Source organism: Mus caroli, chromosome 4 (genome assembly GCF_900094665.2).
Source record: "Mus caroli chromosome 4, CAROLI_EIJ_v1.1, whole genome shotgun sequence".
Lineage (NCBI taxonomy): Eukaryota > Metazoa > Chordata > Mammalia > Rodentia > Muridae > Mus > Mus caroli.
In genome coordinates this window covers 109,051,202-109,072,591 of record NC_034573.1, presented here as the reverse complement: position 1 = coordinate 109,072,591, position 21,390 = coordinate 109,051,202, and the positions used below count along the sequence as shown (strand labels likewise).

Here is a 21,390-nt window from a genome sequence, read left to right as displayed (position 1 = left end):
GGGATGGCCAAGTGGTGCCTATCTGTACTCCGCTCTTTCTTCACACTCACATGTTCCAGGAGCCTCTGCTTAGAGGATGGTACCACCATAGTGGCATGGGTCTTCCCACACCACTTAAGACAAATTCCCACAAGAATGCCCACAGACCAGCTCAAAATAGACAGCCCCTCATTGAGACTCTCTTCCCAGGTGATGCGAGGTTGTATGAAGTTCACAATTTAAGCTTTTCCCATCTTCCCAATTCCACCATCAGGATGACTACCACCCACCCCAAACTCTTGGCTCTGTCCTAGCCCTTTGACCAAGCTTTACCTATTGAGGGGGAAAAAATATGTATCTTATTTGGGGAACAGGAAGGGACGAAGGCTACAGGTCCATTCCTTTGTTATTGCACAAGGACACTCACACCTAGGCAATGGGGCCAACTCCCTGGCTGGCAGAATCTACCCATTGAACCAAAAGGGTGGGGTCTAAGGTCATAATGGTTGATGCAACAAGTGATGTGTGACACTGATGCTGGAGCAGGCCTGGCACATGCTCAGACACCAACTGCAGTGAAGTGAGAAGCTGCTGTCTAATGAAAAGATGACCAGAAAGCTTCCTCGTATGTTCTCGGCTCAGCTGCAGCCTCGTTCCTCACCTGGTTCTCCAGTCTCTCACCATCATAAAGCCCGCCTTCCTCTCCTGACTAGTCAGTCTTCCAGCCTTCAGCCTGCTCTCCAGCAAGACCCACCCCTCTCCGTCTTCTGCCCTACCTCTTTCCCTCCCCTGGCAGCCCCTTCCTACTATCCCACCTTAAGGATCTCCATGCCCAGCACCTCCAGACATTCAGAGAAGCGCACCGTGCATCTCCCTCCCCTCTCCTGCTACTCCTCCATCCTTGTCCCTACTCCCCCCAACAGCCCTGTTGAATAGTTCCCTTCTCTTTAGTCCCCACCTTCAGCCCTCCCACCCACCCTCAGCCATACCAGGTGAGCCACCAATCTCATCGTGGGGAAAGGTTCCCCTACTGCTACCAGCATTCAGAAGTTCCAGGGCCGTGGGCACCTGGAAACTTGACCTTACAAACAAGGACTGCAGAACCATGGAGCCAATACGAAGTGCCTCTCTGGTTAGTCATGCAACGTCTGTGACCATACTCTGGTTTGTAACTTCTGTAGCCCTAATGTAGAGGTTTTCAACCTGTGGGTGGTGATCCCCACAGGGTCACATATCAGCCATCATATTTACATGACAATTCATACCAGCAGCAGAATTACAGTTATGAAGTAGTAACAAGGTAATTTTATGGTGGGTACACCACAGCATGGGTCACAGCATTAGGAAGTTTGAGACCCAATTGCCCTTTGCTCCTCCTGCCTGCGCAGCTGCCTCCCTCTAGCGTCTGCATTTCCAGCAAACTTGAGCTAGAACCAGAGTTCAAATACCAGGAGCAGAGTTAGGGATGGAGCAGGAGAGAAAGGGGAAAGGAAACACAGAAGGGCAAGTCCTGTTTATGTTCCTGTCACAGCGATGATGGTGCCCGTTTTGTTGTTCTGTTTTGGTCTCGTTCCTCCGAGTCTAGTCTGTTAGTCCATTTTTCTTCATCCTAGTCTTCAGAATCAGGCCAGAGACCACCTGCCCTGGGAAACAGCTCCTGCCACAAGGGGAGAGGTTCCTATTATACTTTCATCAAGATTCTGAGGGAGGGCCTATCAGCTGCCTCTTATCTCAAAGTCGGACAGGTGGTAACGTCTAGAAGGCAGGCACTGTGCTCTGTCCTACCTACAGGGTCTCACATAGATAACCCAGGGTCCTCTTGGGCTCAGTATGCAATCTAGGATGACCTTGAACTCCTGATCTACTCACCTCCACCTCCCAGGTACCAGGACTACAGGCATGTGCCACAATTCCCAGGCAGATGGCCCCAACAATCCCAAAAGACCTTAGCCAAAGTTGAATAAGTCATTATAATTTATTCAGAAATACAAAATATTAAAAATAGCCAAAATCCTCACACGAGAAATTATTCCAGATATGACACTAATACCTCAAATTGTAATCTAAGTACTATAGTAACAGTGATGTTGTATTGATACAAACAGACAAATGCACTACAGGGCACCAGAAATGACACATGAATCATTCTTAGGTTAGTCCTGATACAAATGACTTGTTACTTACATTTTCTAGTTGACGTCCGTGCTGCCTGGGTCTCGGCCGGTGATCCTAACTGGGCAGGAACCCAGAGAGTTCTAGAGAAGTCAGCCCCCTAAGGACACCAGTATTTCTCGGTTCACAGGGGTGGCCTGGAAGGGTCCAGGTAAGCAGTCACATGGTGCCCCTGAGGTTGGCACCTGGGAAACAGAATGTTAGAGCTTGGGGTGGAGCGAGCAGCTTCAGAGCCTCTGACTGCTCTTTTTCCCCTTTTCAAATTTTGTGGTTTTTAAAAGGTTTATTTTATGCATATGTTTTGCCAGCAATATATATGCACCACATGTGTACCTGGTGCTCAGGGGTCAGAGGAGTATATCTGATAAACTGGAATTGCAGACAGTCATAAGCTGCCATGTGAGCACTGGGAACTGAACCCAGTTCTTCTACTGAAACAATACAGGCTCTTAACCAATGAACCATCCCTCCAGCCCTGACAACTCTCTCTGAGCTTCCACCCAGCCCAGCACTGAAGCTTTCTGGGAGCAATTCTGGCTATTAGAAGTCAAGAGGACCCAAGCTGGAATTAAAAAAAAAAACAAAAAACAAAACAAACAAACAAAAAAAAAAAAAAACCCTCAGCTTTCAGGGCACAAACCTTCTTGCTAGGTTCCCACAAACTAACAACGTGGCTTCTTTTTAAAAAAAACGAAGACCATTTTCCTGTTTGCCTCCAGAATACAGTGACAAGTCAGGCATGCCCACAACGCCACAATGACTAGGTACTTCTCTGGGCCAGCCAAGTGTGATGATGTCAATTAGTGTGATATAGAGGTTTATATAATGGCATTAACAAAAGAGTCAGCCAGCCAAGCACACAGATATCGATAGCATGGATAATGTGTTCTGTGCTCAAATAACTTAAACAAAAGCTCTGATCCAAGAGAACTTTCTTTGATGGTGACAACATTCTAAATCTGTTCCGTGGCCATTGTGACTAGTGAATGATGGAGACAACATTCTAGATCCATTCTGTGACCGCTATAACTAGTGAATGGTGGAGACAATGCTCTAGATCTGTGCTGTGGCCACTCGGAACTAGTGAACACCTGGAACATGGCTGGTCTGACTAAGAACGGGACTGTGTGTGCGTGTACATTTGTATACAAATTTATGTATCGGGGTGTACGGATTGTGTCTTTTTAAAGACCTCAGGCTTATCCTTTGAGTGTCATTCCTCAGATTGTGTCCACCCTTTGAGGAGGAATAGGGTCTCTCACTGACCTGGAGCTCACCAAGTAGACTAGACTGGCTAGCTAGCAAGCCCAAGGGACATAGCCAGCCCTGTCTCCCCAGCACTGCAATCACACGTGTGTATTTTAAGAGTACTTAGCTCTTAAAATGTAGGTTCTGGTGATCAAACTCATGGCCTCATGCTTGAAAAACAAGCACTTTGCCTGCTGAGCCCTTTCCCCAGTCCCAGACACTACTTTTTTTTAAGTTGTGTTTAATCTTTGCCATGTAAACTCAAGTAGTCCCACATACCCAGCAATCACTGTACTGAGCAATGCTGTTCTAGGCTTCCAGGTCCTGGCCTAGTTGAAAGAGTTCAGGATCACCTCAGTGGAGTTTGGTCAATAATGGAAGCTCTGTAACAAGAAGGGCTGTGAAGGAAGGAGGGTTGTACGTGGGCCAAGTAGGTGGAAATCATCAGGCTAAGCAATCAGACAACTTGGAAAAATATTAGAGAGTACAAGGAATTTAACACTGCTTTCTCCTTTCTCTTGAAGAGTAAAGCCCTAGCTCTTGGGTGGAAAGAATACACGTGGACACGTTGCGTCCTTCACCTTCCTAGACAGCTGTGGCAAGCTCACCGCACGCGACAGGAAGGACCAGTGTGGCTGGCCCAGCCGGCCTAGCTTGCTTCAGACTCCTTTGGAACCTGCAGATAATAGACTGTGTTTGTCCAAGTTGCAGGAGGTCTGAAGCACTCCGTGCCTTCTCATTATAAACTTGGGAACAATGTCATCAGATGACCCTGGTGACAACCCAAGACATTATACTCTCCAGAACATTAGATACAGGTACTGTGGACCTGTGAGATGTATCCCAGCCCGAATGATGCTTGGGGACAGAATCAGCTGGAGGGTCATCGACATGAGTGGGAAACCCTCACCTCATTCAGGAAGAGGACCCCCAACTTCAATATGGGAACATGGGAAGCCACGCGGAGGGGGCATCTCCGCATGTCTCCTTATATTTGCTTAAAATATATTGATTACGTTTATTGCAACAGTATCATTTCTGTAAAATTCATGTCAGCTTTCTATGACTCCTTCAACAAACCTATGCCAAATACCCAGTGTGTAGTGGATGTTGTCCTTGGACGGAGGAATCTGCTAAGCTTTGGCTCCTCACCTCCTGGGGCTTGCTTTCTACTGGACACTGCCTGGGGGAGTATATCAATGGGGGAGTGTATCGACAGCCGTGGCTTTCAAAGTACACAGTCGGAAGAGAAGTCAGTCAGGGTGGGCCTGGTGCTCAGAAATCCCTTGGTCTATAAATTGCTGAGCAGTACAGTTCTGCAGTTCTGAAGGACCTAGAAGTCATGGTGACCTTCTAGAATATAGACATTAGATTTTCAGAGTACCAAAAGGCCATTGATCTTTTCAATATCATCAAACAAATTTGTATGGAAAGTATTGTCTTAGTTAGAGTTTTGTTGCTGTGAAAAGACACCATAACCATGCCAACTCTTATAAAGGAAAACGTTTCGTTGGGGCTGGCTTACAGTTCAGAGGGTTAGTCCACTCTCGTCAGAGCAGAAGCATGATGGCACACTTGAGGACATGCTGCTGTAGATGAGCTGAGAGTTCTGTATCTGAAGCAGCAAGCAGCAAGAAGTCCAGAGTGCCACACTAGCTTGAGCATCTGAGACCACAAAGGCTGCCCTCAGTGACACACTTCCTCCAACAAGGCCACACCTCCCAACAGTGCCACTCCCTATGAACCTATGATGTCATTTTCATTCAAACTACCACAAAAAAATGATGTCCATTTGCCTGTCTGTCTGTCTGTCTCCTCCAAGAGGAGGGAGAGACACCCAGATCAGCTATGGGATAGACAATTCAAACTAACTCTGTCCCTATTGTAAAATATAATGTAGAGGGGTTGGAGCGATGACTCAGCAGTACTGACTGCTCTTCCAGAGGTCCTGAGTTCAATTCCCAGCAACCACATGGTGGCTCATAACCATCTGTAATGGGATCCGATGCTCTCTTCTGGTGTGTCTGAAGACTGTGAGAGCTACTCATACATAAATAAATCTTTAAAAGAATAATGTAGAAAATTCTGATGCCATTCTCACCCCCATGACAAAGGCTCAGAAACTAGTGTAACACATCACCGGTATTTTCAGATTTTTTCCTACTGATATTGTAAATCTGGACTATAAGACAAATAGTTTTATGTTTTTCCAAGTACAGAACTACATGGAAAGCTTAAGAGAAAGGTGAAAATTACTGAATTTTGAAATATACCATCATTGTTGCTTTTCCTTTGACTTGACTGGAAAGAAACAGTCAATGATCTTTTCTGGAAACCTTTTTTAAAAAAAAAAAATGCTCCCGAGGAGAGCATTCCTCTTCTTGACGTTAACACCGTCAGCTTGACAGGATCACTTGGCATGGCCTGTGAGGGTGATCTAGGTTAGGCTAGCCTCTGGGCATGCCTCGGAGACTGTCTGGTTAGCTTCTGGAGACATCTGTGAGTGGCATCTTGATTAGTTTGTTGTAGTGGGAAGATGCACGCTAGCTGTGGGCTGCCCTGATCCACAAAGAGAAACTCAGCTGCACGCCAGCATCTATCACCTGCTTCCCAGCTGTCTCTGCAACGTGAGTGTGCTTCCAGCTCCTGTTGCTGTGAATCCCCTGCCATGATATACTGTATCCTTGAACTGTAAGTCAAAAATAAAAACACTTCAATTGCTGCTTTGTCGGGGACTTTTAATGTTTTTGGTTTGGTTTAGTTTTTTAATCACAGCACTGAGAAAAGCAACACTCTAATATATGCAGATCTCATCCTTGAGGCTTAATTGTTCTGAGAATACAGGACCTAGACTCACGTACACATAAGGTCTGATTAAGGGTCAGTTCTATTCTGTTCACAGAAGCCTCTATGTGAACAACGGTGAACTGATATACACAATGAGAGCCAGCATGGGGCACAAGGTCCTTAGAGTGGCTACATAGAGCCATACTTCTGTTGCCTGAATCACAAAGGAAATGTGCAACACTCTTGGAAATGTCAGCAGATACAAAATCCAAGTATCCACTCTCCTTGTTTTCTGTGTCTTCATTTTTGTTGGCCCAAAGAAGCCTTTACCCTCCTGATCTCACCAAAGTCCCCACCACCCAGAGCAACACCATATGAACACTGTCAACAGCAGCCTGGACAGTGGCACTGGGTGGCCGGGTATCATTTGATTTGGTTGTCAGTTCACACATATGCATTTCCAATGACTTCCACTTAATATCTTATACTGAAAACACCGGAAGACCCCATTGGGCATTCAGTCAGTGATCACTTTGGAAGGCATTCCAATCACTTGAGTGCCTAAGAAGTAGAGTTGAGGTGCAGAAGTAAATCTTTATAATATAAAAAATAAATTATGTGTATTCTGACAGCATGTATAAATGTGCACCATGAGAACGCCTGGTACCTGCGGAGGCCAAAAGCAAGCATCAGATCCCTGGAAATAAAGCTCTTCGCCATGTGGGTGCTGGGAATCCTCTGGAAGAGCAACCAGAGCTATAAACTGCTGAACTCTCTCCAGCCCACTAAGGCTAACTCTGAAAGTGACTGTTGGGTTCCCACAGGACTGTTCCTTTTCAAAGAGTCAACATATTTCTGTTTTCATCTTTCCCTAAATCATCCAAAGTATAGTTGTCATTAATGGTGACTGTTCAATGCATAAGAAAATTTGTAAAATTAATGTGCACTTAGTAGGCTGTAATGTAAAACAGCACACTATGATTCCAATGTTCACCTGTCTTAGCACATCACTGTGACATTGAGTAAGCTTTTCTTTTGTGTTTGGACGGAACCCAGAACCCAGTATGTAATAAGTAGGTGCTCTACCACGAAGCATCTCTTTTTCAACATTACACTTCGTATTGTGCATGTGTGTGCCCATAAATGTGGAAGTCAGAGGTCAACTTGGAAGAGGAAGATCTGCCCTTCCACCATGTGGATCCCTGGGATTGAACTCAAAAGACATTAAATTTGGCAGCAAGCACCTTTAACCACTAAGCCATCTAACTGGCCCGTTTCTTTCCTCTGCCATGGCAAGTTGCCTTTCTATAGCCCATGTCTAGATTCTCACCCAACATCTTAACCATTTGTGTTTTCCATGTCATGAAGTCTCTGAAGGTTTCATTGAAGTCTGTTGCTAATGTCACTTCTTTGGGAACATCCGTGTTCACGTGACTAAGTTTTCCTTTACCGAGTATGAGTGTATGTCCCATGTCTAGAACATCTAGTAATGACACCCCAATGTCAGCTATTTCCATAGTAACACCACTGCTTGCTTGTCCTAGCATTTCATTTCTGTGCACACATTTGTCTTTGCCAGTCACTTCTCGTAATGACTTAAATTATATGTGGGTTTATGCCTGGGGACAAGAAGGCAAGAGAACTACACTGTGCTACCCATGAGTTTTTAAAAAATGAGTGACAGGCACAATGACAGCCATGCATGGACTCTGAAAAGTTGCTGAGAGATCACCACTACATAACAGAACCACTCCCAGCGACACGTAAGGGACAGAAATTTCATTGATAAATGAAATCCATGCACGCTGCCTTAAGAACAACCTCACTTTTGATGTAAGACATTTTTACCCCAAGCAATACGGATACTACTTGTGCATACTGGTCAATTTCTTTTCAGGGACAGAATGATAAGACGACATGATAGAAGTCCTACAAAAGAAACAATGGACTCTGCTCATATGCCTTTGCTCCAGGAAAACGGGCAGAAAGACACTTCTAAGTCTTGTATAAAAGGGTGTGGCATTCATAACTCAGCATGGCAAACTGTTTTCCTAATCTCAGTATGTTCCACACAGAACTCAAAGCTTCTACTTTTGCAGCTCGCACTGGGCTGATGAGGTTACACTACCACCCCAGAGTGCTGTCAACTGTTAATATCAGGTTCTTCTGAAAACACAACAGTGCCACCAGAACTTAGCTGAAATGAGATCATCAAAACTCTTTGCTTCTAGAAATTCACTAGCATGTAAAACCACAACTGTCTCCTGTGTGCACCAGCATGCCATAAGAAAACATCTTCTTAGTAATACATGTGGTTCTTATTTTCAGTTTTCTTAAAAACAAAGCATGATTTCAGAAGCAAAGAGGAGAGCAGAGACAAGCTGGTTACTACCCCATTAGCAGCAGGACCCAGAAGGGGCCACACAGCACACCTGCAGTCTCTCATAAGCACCTCAGCATCTCCAACCCAACCAGCAAGGCTCAGCAGACATTAAGGAAAGCTGCCCCTGTATCCAGACCCCATCTGCCCCCCAGGGGCTCACATGCTGAAGGTACACAATCCTTTAAGTGATGAGATGAGGGGGTCCTTTAAGAGATGAGTCCTAGGGGCAGGTATTGTATGCCAGGAGCATTGACATTGGTGGAGTTGGTACCTGTGTCACAAATTTTGTTCCTACAAAAGCAAGTTAAACAAGGCTGGCCCCACAACCTCTGCTTGCTGTAAGACCTACCATCATCATGCCACCGCTGCTCTCGTCTGAAGGCACTACCATTCTGGACCTAAACTGGCCAAAGCTGAGGTAAATAACCCTTCTTTATGAAGTACTTCAACTCAGATATTTTGATAGAGCAACAAAGTAGTGTTTTAGGGTTTGCATTGCTGTGAACAGATACCATGACCAACCTCTTTTTTTTTTTTTAAAGATTTATTTATTTATTATATGTAAGTACACTGTAGCTGTCTTCAGACACTCCAGAAGAGGGCGCCAGATCTCATTACGGATGGTTGTGAGCCACCATGTGGTTGCTGGGAGTTGAACTCTGGACCTTCCGAAGAGCAGTCAGGTGCTCTTACCCACTGAGCCATCTCACCAGCCCCAGACCAACCTCTTATAAGCACAACATTGATTTCATTGGGGCTGGATGACAGGTTCAGAGATTCAGTCCTTTATCATCAAGGGGGAGCATGAGAGTCCAGGCAAGCATTGCACTGCTCAGAGTTCTACATCTCCATCTGAAGGCTGCTAGGAGAAGACTGACTCCCATCTGGTTAGGAGGAGGGTCTCATTGCCCACCCCCAGTGACACACTTCCTCCAACAAGGCCACACCTAATAGTGCCACTCCCAGGGCCAAGAATATGCAAACCATCACAGGTATATTGCTACAAAGCCCCAGCAGAATAAATCCCAAATGAGGGACTGCTTAAGGATATAGAATATAGGGTTATACCTTAATTGTGAAGTAGGCAGTGTTTAACGTGAGAAAGGGAGACAGGGTAGAGAGAGCTATAAAAACTGTCTACAGCACAGAGGCAGTGCTGCCTAATCCACAGCCATCTGCCCTTTTAGAAGCAGGAAGCTCTGGGCACAGGCAGTGAAAACAAGATACAAATGCCCATTACCTTGACTGATCACCATCAACACTGTACACATATACACTATAGCCATTAACACTAAAGTGCTGCATCTGAATGGGGATGCCAGCAAGCCTACAATCCCAGCACTCGGGAGGCAGAGGGAGGAGGAGCAGGTTGAGGCCAGCTTGGGCTACAGTTTGAGAATGTCTCAAAACAAAATGTAATTTGGAGCCAAATGTCCAAGGAAGAAAACAGTTCAAACAGGATGAAGGGAACAGAAGAAAATATTCTCAAAACTTAATATTCCCATCCAGGAAACATTAGGACACTGTAACTGTGGGAAAGCAGAAGTTCCGAGATGATAAAATGGCGGGGAGGGGTTACTAGGCAGATAAAAGCCTGAATCTGTCACATAAAGTGGCACACACCTTTAATCCCAACACTCCAGAGGCAGAGGCAGGGGCAGGCAATGTCTGTTGTGTTTGAGGACACCTGGTCTACAAAGTGAGTTCCAGGACACCCAGGGCTACACCAAGAAACCCTGTCTTGAAAAACAATATTTTTTAAAACCTGAATCTTTCTAAATAGCCTAATCAAAGAATAAATACCAGCCCAGAAAGCAGAGCACCATACATAGGCTTCCACTGTCAGAAGAGCTTAGGAGGGAAGGACGGGAATGAGAAGCCCCACGGTCCTCATGGCCAAGGGAGGCAGCAGGAACCTGCCTGCAGCCTTCGCATCTTAAGCCACAATTCATACCAGTCAAATTAAAGTCGCTTTCAGAATGGGAGGTGGAAATTTTTCCTGTTTCCTTTCTTTAAAAGATCTTAAAAATGGAACACAACAAAAGGCATAAAATAAGAAAGGAAAATACCAGGCACAGGAAGTAAGGGACCAATCTAGACGGCCTCAAACAGAGACCGAGTAACAGTGTATGCCAGACCTGGGCTCTCACAGGAACCTGCCACAGCCAGTCCTCCCTGGGGACTAATGTAAAAGGCCATCTGGAAGATGAAGAAAAGGTAAGGTGGAGGTTCACTCTGCAGCTACCAAAAGAGAGGCATTGCCAACAAACAGTAATATTCTTCTGGTTTGGATTTGTGGTTTGTTTTTTTTCAAGAAAGGGTATCTCTCTGTAGCCCTGGCTGTCCTAAACTCCCTCTGTAGACCAAGCTGGCCTTGAACTCAACAGAGATCTCCTGCCTCTGCCTCCCAAGTGCTGGGATTACAGGTGTGCACCACAACAGCCCAACAGCAGCAATATTCTTTAATGTGCAAATGTCCCCATCTTTTAAAAAGTATCGGGGGCTGGTGAGATGGCTCAGTGGGTAAGAGCACCCGACTGCTCTTCCGAAGGTTCGGAGTTCAAATCCCAGCAACCACATGGTGGCTCACAACCATCCGTAACAAGATCTGACTCCCTCTTCTGGATTGTCTGAAGACAGCTACAGTGTACTTACATATAATAAATAAATAAATCTTTAAAAAAAAAAAAAAAGTATCTGGTTTTAACCCAAGAGTATCTTTCTTCCATAAGTTTAATTTATTAAAATAATTTTCTACAAAAAGCAGGACAAACACTGAGTGTGCTGTACGCCCCCTTCTCCTGGGTTCTTTATAGAAGACGATGCTACTCAGCGGGCTTTGCTCTTCAGTTTCTGTCTTGCTCGTTTTCCGGGTCTCTTCTGCACAAACAAAACAAAAACCATATGTTGTCACACACAGCACTTGGCCTTCTGTGCCAGGGTGAGGAGTCATGGGGAGTAGAAAGGGGGTTGAGAAGAGACTAATCAGGCCCCAACTTGGACCCCTCACTTACATTTGCCCCTTTCTTCCCAGGCCTCCTGGAGCCCTTGCCGTGAGCCACCTTGGCTCGGAAGCTGGAGACATCGTCGTAGCTCTCTTTCGTGTTCCATTTGGAGCCTTTCTTCTTTCCACCAAAACCAAACTTCTGATTTTTGTATCTTCGTTTGGCATTAGGCCTGGAAAAGGTGGCCCCACAGACAGTACACTGTAAACCCCATGAGCCTTGTAGCTGGTGACAGCCACAGGTTCGTCTCTGCAGTCCTTAAGACTCTCCTTGGCTTATATTTTTACTCTACAAACCACCCAGGCAAACTCATCTGTTCACGACATATGAGAAGAAAAACAAACAAAGAAAAGGAAGAAAGGTTCTATAAACACCACCAGCTCACTGCTTCCACTGGCATCCATTGTAACGCAATCAGCTAGTTCAGCCCTAAGTGTCTCTATTCCTCTCATAGACAAAACCAAAGTTAGCATTCAAATGTAACAAGTTTCAAAAACTTCTCAAATTCTGTCTAGCCAAACCATGTCACCTCCCCTCTTAGATTGGTTCCAGTTCCTTAGAAATGCCAACTTGTAATTGGTGCCTCCTACCATTGGCCCAGCACAGGCCTCGCCCTGCTGGTTGCACCGTAATCACCCTCACCCGATTTTCCAGTGCATGGCACTTGTGATGCATCACCCTTGCTCACTGGGGCTGCTGTGGAAGTGGAGACAGACTAGACCTCCACTCCCTACCTACCTTTTCTTTACACGTACAACTCTGTTACCGTCTCAAAACCGGAACATGACCTGCCCATAACTGAGTCAAACCACTGTTGTCTCCCTAATGCCAACAGGATGAAGGTTCTCTAAGTCCTGGCCTCACACCTCTGTGTCTCTGCTCATCCAAGGTCTTCCTTCTCTAAAGGCTTCTCTCCCACTTTCCTGCCCAGATGTCCATGTCCTTCACACCAGGCTCAGGTGGGATGGCTCACCAGAATGCCATCCCCAGACTGTGCCAGGGCTTTAAGTGTGCCTCCCTGAGGTCTGTGTCCACCTATGCAGAGAGAGATCTGAAAAGAGGAGTGGTGAGCTGCCAGCTCCATCTCAGTCTCCACGGCACTGAGGCACAGAGCACTGCCTCACAGTGAATGAAGCAGTCACAAGGGAGGTGCTCAAAGCCTCCCTCCTAGTGGTGGCTGGAACTACCTCTGACTTCTCTGGCTGACTCCCCACTATCACTCTGGGTGTCATGGAGTAGAACAGTCATTTGACACTCACCTCAAATGATCCAAGTACCAATTTCCACTTTCAAACACTGCTATAGCCAGGGACCCACCCCACAGTATCAAAGTCTCTGACCCTGAGCAGCAGTAGACAATACTAGAGGCCTGCCCTGGGGAGTTCCCTCACCGGACTGACTGTTGGCCATCACAAGACTGGCGCATCAGAAGACAAATCCAAATGGAGACCCTTACTTACCCTTTACTCGTCTGCTGGCCTTTACCTCCTGCCTTTGCACTGCGTTCCACAGGCTTCTGGTCGCCCTCCAGGAAATCCAGCTTATCAGAGAAGCCTGTGCAGGGAAGAGCATTTACATTAGCACCACTGTATGCCTAGGAGCATTCAGGACATGGCTGCTATTCCCTAACTGCATCTTAAGAAGCACATCCTGTGCCGGGAGGTGGTGGCGAAAGCCTTTAATCCCAGCACTTGGGAGGCAGAGGCAGGCGGATTTCTGAGGTCAGCCTGGTCTACAGAGTGAGTTCCAGGACAGCCAGGGCTACACAGAGAAACCCTGTCTCAAAAAAAGAATCAAAACAAAAAAAAAAGAAAAAAAAAAAAAAGAAGCACATCTTGTTCCCTGCACTATTTTCCAAGCATAAGCCCAGTAGATTCAAACCAAGATAACTGGAAGCACTAGAGAGCTCCCTCGGTTCTAAGGTAGAGTGAGACCCAGGCTCCCTACCCTCTTAGCAGACAGCCACACTGACCTTTCTGGTATTTCTTGATGGCATTCATCATGTGTGCTTTCTCCCGCTGCCTCTTCTGCAGGACCTCAGTTTGCACCTGTGAGACAGACACAAAGTCAGCCCTGCCTCCCAAACCATCACTCCAGAGACTGCAGCTCAGCCACTGCTACCACACTATGCTGGATACACCCAGGTGTGCCACGGTGGCGAGTGAACCTGTGCTCAGGGACACCGGCAGACACTTTACCAGGAACCCCAGCACAGTCTGCCCTGGCCCGCCCAGCCATGCCCGGCCCACACACCAAACCCCAGCCCGGTCTGCCCTGGCGCGGCCAACCCTGCCCAGCCCACGCAGGTGCTCTTTCCTTCTCACCTTCTTTCCGTATTTCCTAAGCGCTCGAAGTTGCTTGGCCTTTTCAGATTTCTCCATGGCGGCCTGTTTAGTCTGCAACTTCTGTCGAATCTAAAACGCAGAGAGTTGTTAGGCACGATTTGGAGCACACTAGAACGGAGCGCCAGTGTCTGGCTAGCTCTGAACGCTGTGGAACTCATTTACTGTTCTAAATTTCCACATTAAGACAATACAGTTCCAAAGCTGAGCCTGGCACCAAAAGTGTCCATGGGCTGAAGGAGCTTAAACGCGGCCCTGCCTCTCCAAGGCACAAAGCTGCCTACTTACCATACAGGACCTGTTGCTTCTCCACAGATTAAGGCCAAACTGCAGCATTCTAATGGCCCACATCTGTAATAGTTCCTGTACACTCGAACCTCACCTCTTCCATCACATACACACACACACACTGTACTGAAATTGTTAACTAGTTATGTGTGTGATTGTCAGATGTAGATGGATCTGTGCTTGTCGCATGATTGGCCTCTTGAGGTACCACCTGTAATTCTCTAAGCCAAAGACTGAGACCAAAGGAACAATTTTAAATACATCCTGGATGTGACATCAAGCTTTTTTTCCTCCCAAAGTTAAATGAAGATCAAATCCCCTGACTCTAAGTCACACCATATCTGAGTTATCCGTCAAGTCTTCCATTTCTAAAAAGCTAAAGGGCCAGAGAGGAAAACCCCATCTAGAAGCAACAGTATTCTCCTTGGCATTGTTGGCCCAGAACTCTAAAACTGTTGTGTCTGTACACTCCACTTACCCTGACAGGGAAGAAACACACAAGCTTCTTTTTGTAGGGCCCATACTTCTCCAGACCATCTCTCTCTAATTTGCCTAGGTGACAGGCATGGCTCTGAGGCAGACTGTAGAAATACTGACTACAAACACTACACATCTTTTTTTTTTTTTTTTTTTTTTTTTTAAAGACTACAGGAATGACCCAGCTGAACAAATGAAACCTTGGCTTTCCAAAAGAAAAACCTACCTTTTGCATCTGCTGATCAGACTTGGCCATTTCTGCAAAATAATCGGTGGGCCTCTTCGTGGGGACTTGGAGCTGATGGAGTCGGGGTAACACTGCAAGCACTGCTGCCTGGGCCTGCCGGTAGCTGACATTACAGGGCAGGGTGTAATGAGGGGAGGGGAAAGGCACTCACGTCTTCTTACTGTCTCTCAGAAGTTACCTAACCTCAGAGCTATCACATCCCACCAGCACTGGCAAGATAAGACATACACACCAACTAAAACTCCACTGATTGCACATATAACTGAAATCTCACTTTATGTTTATTTATGAGGGGAAAATACTTCCAAGAGCAAGTCAGTTTAAAACAACGAGCTTATTAAATACTTCACAGACTATGAACTGCTTCCCAATCATTACAGAAAGTTTCTCAAAACATTCGCTAGGCAAAGTCTGTTTTAATGATTGGAGGCACCCACACAAACTTCAAATGAATTATTCTGAAACATCCCTCAAGCAGGGTGCTGGTTAAATGGTGACCAAGAATCTATTCTTTCCACCAGAGAAACCCGCTAGCTCCACTCTCAGGCTCGTGCTAACCCCCCCCCCCCGTGCCTCTGAGGTTGCAGACACACTAAGACCCCCTTCCTGTAACTCCATCGCAGGACCCCTAACAAACATACAAACTCATTTCCCTCTGGAAGTCGTCTTCTGGATTAACGCCTTTCTTCTGGTCCTGGTTCTGAGGTGTTGGCTGAGTCTCACTGACTTCTGGCACTGGACCCAGGGTCACATCAAGCCTTTCAACCCACTCCAGATCCCGTCTGAATTCAGCCAAGCACTGCTTCAGGCCACTCTAGGTTAAGTCAGACACGGCGCTCATGAGAACCGCGAGTTTGACTCTCTCAAACCCAAAGTCCTATGCTCAAATATCCGCACAAGATGACGACCGCAGCGCAGGGTGCATCTTTCCCACCAGAATCGGTCTCCCAAGAAGCACAGCGCTCGTGCGCATCCTGTTCCAAGGACCCCGACCCTCGCGCGAGCTCACCACGTCATTCACTGCCTTCTTCGGCTTCTCTAACACGACATTGAGGCCTGGCTTCAGGAGTCCGCGGGAAAACGCATCCTGCAACTACAGACCGGGGCGCCTCAGTACCAAAGAGCTAAATAAAGTCCCCGTTCCATACCCTGCCCCGCTAGCTCCACTACGGCCTACCTCTTGATCTGAGGCCAGGCACGCATCCGACTCCGAGTCCGACTCTGAGAGCGGAGGGGTGTCCATCTCGTGGCCTTCCGCCCCGCGAGGTTCGGCTGCCACTCCACGTGCCCACAAGCAGCACCACCGCCAGCAAATACTCCACAAGCCTCTGGCTTTTCAACAGGGACTTCCGCTTCCGGGTGCATAGCCGCACTTCCGATTTCCTCGTTGCTATAGGAACTGCTCTGGCGTTTGGGCGTGCCCGGATTGCTTCGGATCTTTAGGAAGAGCACCTACGGATCCCTACGTAGTCTAGTAACCCAGAGCCGTGAAGCAAGAGGTAAATAGTTTCTTTGGGGTCCTCCTAAGGACCTGAGAGCGGTGGGAGTGCAGGAGAGGAAGGCAAGGCTCGGAAAGAGACGCGGGGNGGAGGGGCGAGGCGGGGTCAGGGAGGGGCGAGCCCAAGGCCGAGCCCCGGGCGGGGCGGGGCCCCGGGCGGGGCGGGGGTCATGGGCGGGGCTATGGGCGGGCCAGGGCGGGCCGGGGAAGAGAAGGGAGATAGATGTGCTGCGCGTCTTCACTCCCACCTGGTTGCCTCTTTCTTCATCTTTTGCAATACTTTTTGACAGGTACCATGTCCACCGTGGTAGCTCAGGCGCTTCATGTTTTTGGTCTTCGGCCTCACGTGACCAACAATGTCTTCTTCTTCGATGAACAGATCATTATATTTCCTTCAGGAAATCACTGTGTGAAGTACAATATAGATCAGAAATGGCAAAAATTCATTGCAGGTAAAAAAGAAAATAAGAAACCACCTTTTCCATTCTGACACATGCATTAAAGGCATGTGCTACACAGAACCGCACAATCTCAACGATTGGGAAGATTTTTTTTTTTTTGATAACTGGGTTATACTCATATTTTTATAAATGTAAACAGAATAAATGGCCACTTACCCTACTTAATCATAGATTAACCTGACACAAGTAGCCAAAATGACAGGTAAAATAACACACGTTTTAAAAGTATTTTTTCACAGTGACTTCAGAGAAGAGTTACTTTAAACAGTGTTTTTCTTGTATTCTCCTGCAGTAGGGTTTGTCCTCACCAGAACCTTCTTTTGAGTCTAACGGTTTTGAGAGTACATGATCTTCATTGAACCCATGTATGATGGAGACACTGAAAATTTTATCTTAAGTGACAAATAACTTTTTCGGTTATTTTTTTTTTTCGAGATAGGGTTTCTCTGTGTAGCCCTGGCTGTCCTGGAACTCACTCTGTAGACCAGGTTGGCCTCCAACTCAGATATGCCTGCCTCTGCCTCCCAAGTGCTGGGACTAAAGGTGTACACCACCACTGCCCGCTTATTTATTTTAAAGAGTTATGTATACAGTTTTCTGCCTGATTGTATATCTGCAGGCCAGAAGAGGGCACCAGATCTCATTACAGATGGTTGCGAGCCACCATGTGGTTGCTGGGAATTGAACTCAGGACCTCTGGAAGAACAGCCAGTGTTCTTAACCTCTGAGCCCTCTCACACAGCCCCTGGAATATCCCTAGTTTTATGTTAATAGTTTTACCAATTTTTCAGTTACTTTTGTAAGATTTTGTTCTAAGGGGTATCTCTCTTATTTAGTTATAGACATATTTTACATATCCTGTATTCTAATAATTTGTCAGGTATATATGTTAGAAATAATTAGCTAAGCAGTGATGCCTTTAATCCCAGCACTGGAGAGACAGGGACAGATAGATCTCTTAGTTCAAGGCTAACCTGTTCTGCAGAGTTCCAGGACAGCTAGGGCTACACAGAGAAACCCTGTTTAAAAAAAAAACGAAAAGTAAGAAAGAAATATTTCTTTCTGAAGCCTGTGCTTTTTTTCTTCCTTGAGGTATCTATGAATTCTTAGTTTTAATGAAGTAAAAGTCATCAAACACCATGTAAATATTCTGTAAGAATAAACTGTATTAACTAGGGACATGGCTAAGCAGGTAAAGCACTTTCCAGGTATGTCTGAGGACCTAAATTTGAACCTGCATAAAGCCAGGCATGATAGCACACGTCTGTAATCCCATTGCTTCTGTGGCAAGATGGAAACTCCACAGAAGCCTGTGAGCCAGCTAGACTGGCATGCATGCACAGTAGTGAACTGCAAAAAGATCCTGCCTTGGACAAGGTAGAAGACCCACACTCCAGGATATCTGTCCACTCACCTCCACAGGAATGCCATGTCAAGCATACACTCACTCACACGCACAGTGAGGGAGGGAGGGAGGGAGGGAGGGAGGGAGGGAGAGAAAGAGAGAGAGAGGCAGAGAGAGAGAGACAGAGAGAGAGAGAGAAGGAGAGAACCGTTGACTTTAATTTATTAGCTTTTATGTCCAGCATATTTGCTGGACTATTGCTAATTCTAACAACTTCTCTGTAGATTCTTTGGGGTATCCTACACAGACAGTCACATGAACCCATAATAATGGTTTCTTTGTCTTATGTCACTATACTGGGAAGCATCTCAAGAGCTGAATAGAAGCATTGAAAATGCTCACAGTCATCATGTTTCTAATCATAGAGAATTCTCTTAATATTTCTTTATAAAGAAAGGTGTTTGCTATGAACAAATGTCAGTGCCCTGTATCAGGTTAAATAAATTATTTTTCCCAGTTTTTTATTCATTTTCCCTCAGTAATAAGATAATGGATTTCCTAGTAAATGTTTTCTGTATTTAATATAGATCTTTATTTATGACTTACTAACACTAAACCAACGACCATTTAATTCAGACAATATTTATGCATATTTTCTCTCATATTCACTAGACTCTGCTACTGCTGCTTGTTACAGTTAATACAGTTCAGCTGGAATCTTTTTTCCTTTTACATTTAGTAGTGAGACATAGTACTCAATTCTTCAAGTCTTTGTTTGAGAATGCATTGTTTCATCTTCATTTTAAAAAGATAGTTTGACTGGGTATAAAATTTTTTGAATTCAGGTTTTATTCCACTGTCTTTTAGTCTCTGCTTTGTTATAGTAGTTAGGAAATTAGCAACTGAGATCATATTTCTGGGTGTACACAATCTTTCCCCTGGATATTTGTAATGTCTTCTCTGACTCTATGTGTGCTGTTCCTTCTCGTGTGTGTGTGTGTGTGTGTGTGTAGCTTTTATCTGAATTTTCCACCTCCTAGTCTCTCTTTATCACCTTCTAGCTTCCAGATAATTTTTTCACTGATTTTATTTTCAGCTATAGAAAGCCTACTGCTTAGTGTATCCAGAAATTAATTGATTTATTGATTGATTAATTGATGATTGATTTTTTTTCTGTGTATGGGTATTTTGCCTGCACTTATGTATGTGTACTGCCTGTGCAATGCCTGTGGAGGTCAGAAGAGAGTGTAAGATCCTATAAACTGGAGTTATCAATGGTTGAGCTGCCATGTGGATGCTAGGAATTGAATCCAGGCCCCCTAGAAAAGCAACAAAAGCTCTTAAACACCGAACCATCTTCCCATCCCTGTATCCAGAGGTTTGAATTTCCATGATTCTCTTCATATGTTCATGCATCTAGTCCTGACCATTTTCCTTGTTCTTGGAGCTTGATCCTGTATCACCAAGAACCTCTCACCTACATGTGAGAACAGTCCCAGGCATGAGTTCAGGGTCCCCCACACACATCCTGGAAGCAGCCACTCTTTGAGCATCCTTAAGCCCAGTCAAAGAGCAGAGACAGGCCAGGACAAAACTGGAGCTGGTACAGCCAGTAAGCTCAGGTTCATCTGGGCACAGCATTCTGGGCCCTGGAGCATCTGGGCCATAATCTAGGAAAGGCAATTCAGAATTCCATGTGTCCTAAATTTTATCTCCTGGTAAGAACTACAGCCAGGAAAGAACCACTATAACATACAGGGCTAGAGCAGGTTCCATGGTGGACAGAGCTCAGACCATTACTGATAAAATGAAAAGTAAATAGGTCTGCTAGGCAGTGGTAGCAAACGCCTTTAATCCCAGCACTCAGGAGGCAGAGGCAGGCAGGATCTCTGTGAGTTTAAGGCCAGCCTGGTCTACAGAGTGAGTTCCTAGACAGCCAGGGCAAACAGAGAAACACTGTCTTGAAAAAACAAAATGAGAGAGAGAGAGAGAGAGAGAGAGAGAGAGAGAGAGAGAGAGAGAGAGAAGGGAAGGAGGCAATGGAAAGCTCTTGGGCTGGCGAAGCTTCTGTTGTCCTCCTCCATGAGGGCTGAGGAGCTGAGGTAGAACTAGCAGAAGAGGGATCAAGAAGATAGGGGGTGGGGGAGGTACATGCCCTTGTGGGAGAGATGAAACTATTTCAAGGATAACCAAATTAACTGGACCGAAAGCAGTGTGAAAGTATCACAGGCTGTATCGAAATATCATTAGTATCCGAGATTACAACCGTGGTCCCAAAGGACTGTGCTGCCTAAGGGTGCTGCAGACATCTTGCTTTAGTCCGTACTACGTTAGTCACACAACTCACCTGAGGACACAGTTCTCAGTGTGCCTGTTCTTACACTGGGCATGGCTATACTAAGGACCTACTAGGTAATGGGTTCCTGGTAAGTGAACAAGTGAATGAATGGGCAAGAAAATCATGACCCCTTGCCCTCCATATGCTTTGGGCTGTAAGGAGACAAAGCATGCCTTTCAGCAGACAGACTTGTATCAGTATAACAGTGTATTTTATCAATGTGTCAATGTAGCATTGTATCCGTGAATAGGAGGAACGCTCCCCACCATACAGCCTGTCAGAGAGCACTGGAGCAAGTGTTTTCCCCTTGCTCCCTCCAGGCACCACCATGATCCCACAGAATCCTAGCTGTTAACTTCTCACTGTCCCTCCCATCCTTGCTTCAGCCCCAACCTCTGCCCTTGGCTTCAGAATCTTGTTCATCTTCTACACCCCTTTACCGCAGATTTTCACAGTGTTCATTCAAATCCCAAACTTATTATTATCCTCTTCCCTCATGGTTTTCCTTGCTGGATACTCAAACCTGTGTTAAAGATGTTATTACAAGAGCAATGAGGCAGAAGCGCAGTAAATCTGTAGATAAAAATGTGACTTTAATATATCGTAGAAGTAGTGTGAGGAGTCAGTGCAGGATTGGGAAGCCATGTAGAGTCTTGTTTCTTCTTCTTTCTTTCTTTCTTTCTTTCTTTCTTTCTTTCTTTCTTTCTTTCTTTCTTTTTGGATTTTCGAGACAGGGTTTCTCTGTGTAGCCCTGGCTGTCCTGGAACTCACTTTGTAGACCAGGCTGGCCTTGAACTCAGAAATCCGCCTGCCTCTGCCT

At 45.8% G+C, this 21,390-nt stretch overlaps 2 protein-coding genes and 1 long non-coding RNA gene across 4 annotated transcripts in view; 1 reads left to right on the top strand and 2 right to left on the bottom strand.

The window, feature by feature from the left end:
• Nucleotides 1–1,295: 1,295 nt before the first annotated feature.
• LOC110293547 lies at nucleotides 1,296–3,791 on the bottom strand. 2 transcript variants are annotated; one of them, XR_002377811.1, is made up of 3 exons: nucleotides 3,679–3,791; nucleotides 2,164–2,336; nucleotides 1,296–1,636 (listed from the first exon to the last, which is right to left on the bottom strand). It is a non-coding gene; the product is annotated as an uncharacterized LOC110293547 (long non-coding RNA). The 2 variants fall into 2 exon arrangements; XR_002377812.1 differs by lacking the exon at nucleotides 3,679–3,791 and adding an exon at nucleotides 2,792–2,970.
• Nucleotides 3,792–11,286: 7,495 nt separating this feature from the next.
• Ebna1bp2 (EBNA1 binding protein 2) lies at nucleotides 11,287–16,273 on the bottom strand. Its single transcript, XM_021160892.1, has 9 exons — nucleotides 16,106–16,273; nucleotides 15,938–16,021; nucleotides 15,570–15,742; nucleotides 14,908–15,031; nucleotides 13,899–13,988; nucleotides 13,547–13,622; nucleotides 13,035–13,128; nucleotides 11,584–11,746; nucleotides 11,287–11,449 (listed from the first exon to the last, which is right to left on the bottom strand). The coding sequence occupies exons 1-9, from the start codon at nucleotides 16,169–16,171 to the stop codon at nucleotides 11,399–11,401; spliced, it is 921 nt and encodes a 306-aa protein (XP_021016551.1). The 5' UTR covers nucleotides 16,172–16,273; the 3' UTR covers nucleotides 11,287–11,398.
• Nucleotides 16,195–21,390, top strand: part of Cfap57 (cilia and flagella associated protein 57) — a 69,605-nt gene continuing 64,409 nt past the window's right edge. The window contains exons 1-2 of the mRNA XM_021160891.2: nucleotides 16,195–16,427; nucleotides 16,717–16,878. Coding sequence (XP_021016550.1) covers nucleotides 16,722–16,878 — 157 coding nt within the window. The 5' untranslated portion in view covers nucleotides 16,195–16,427; nucleotides 16,717–16,721. The remainder of the gene's footprint in view (nucleotides 16,428–16,716; nucleotides 16,879–21,390) is intronic.

Excerpts from the sequence above, each read along its gene's own strand:
- Ebna1bp2 (XM_021160892.1), bottom strand. The coding sequence starts at position 16,171 with ATGGACACCCCTCCGCTCTCAGAGTCGGACTCGGAGTCGGATGCGTGC. Across the intron at positions 13,129-13,546 it reads CATCAAGAAATACCAGAAAG|GCTTCTCTGATAAGCTGGAT; the intron begins GTCAGTGTGGCT and ends TTCCCTGCACAG. Across the intron at positions 11,450-11,583 it reads CTGGGAAGAAAGGGGCAAAT|AAGAGACCCGGAAAACGAGC; the intron begins GTAAGTGAGGGG and ends TTGTTTGTGCAG.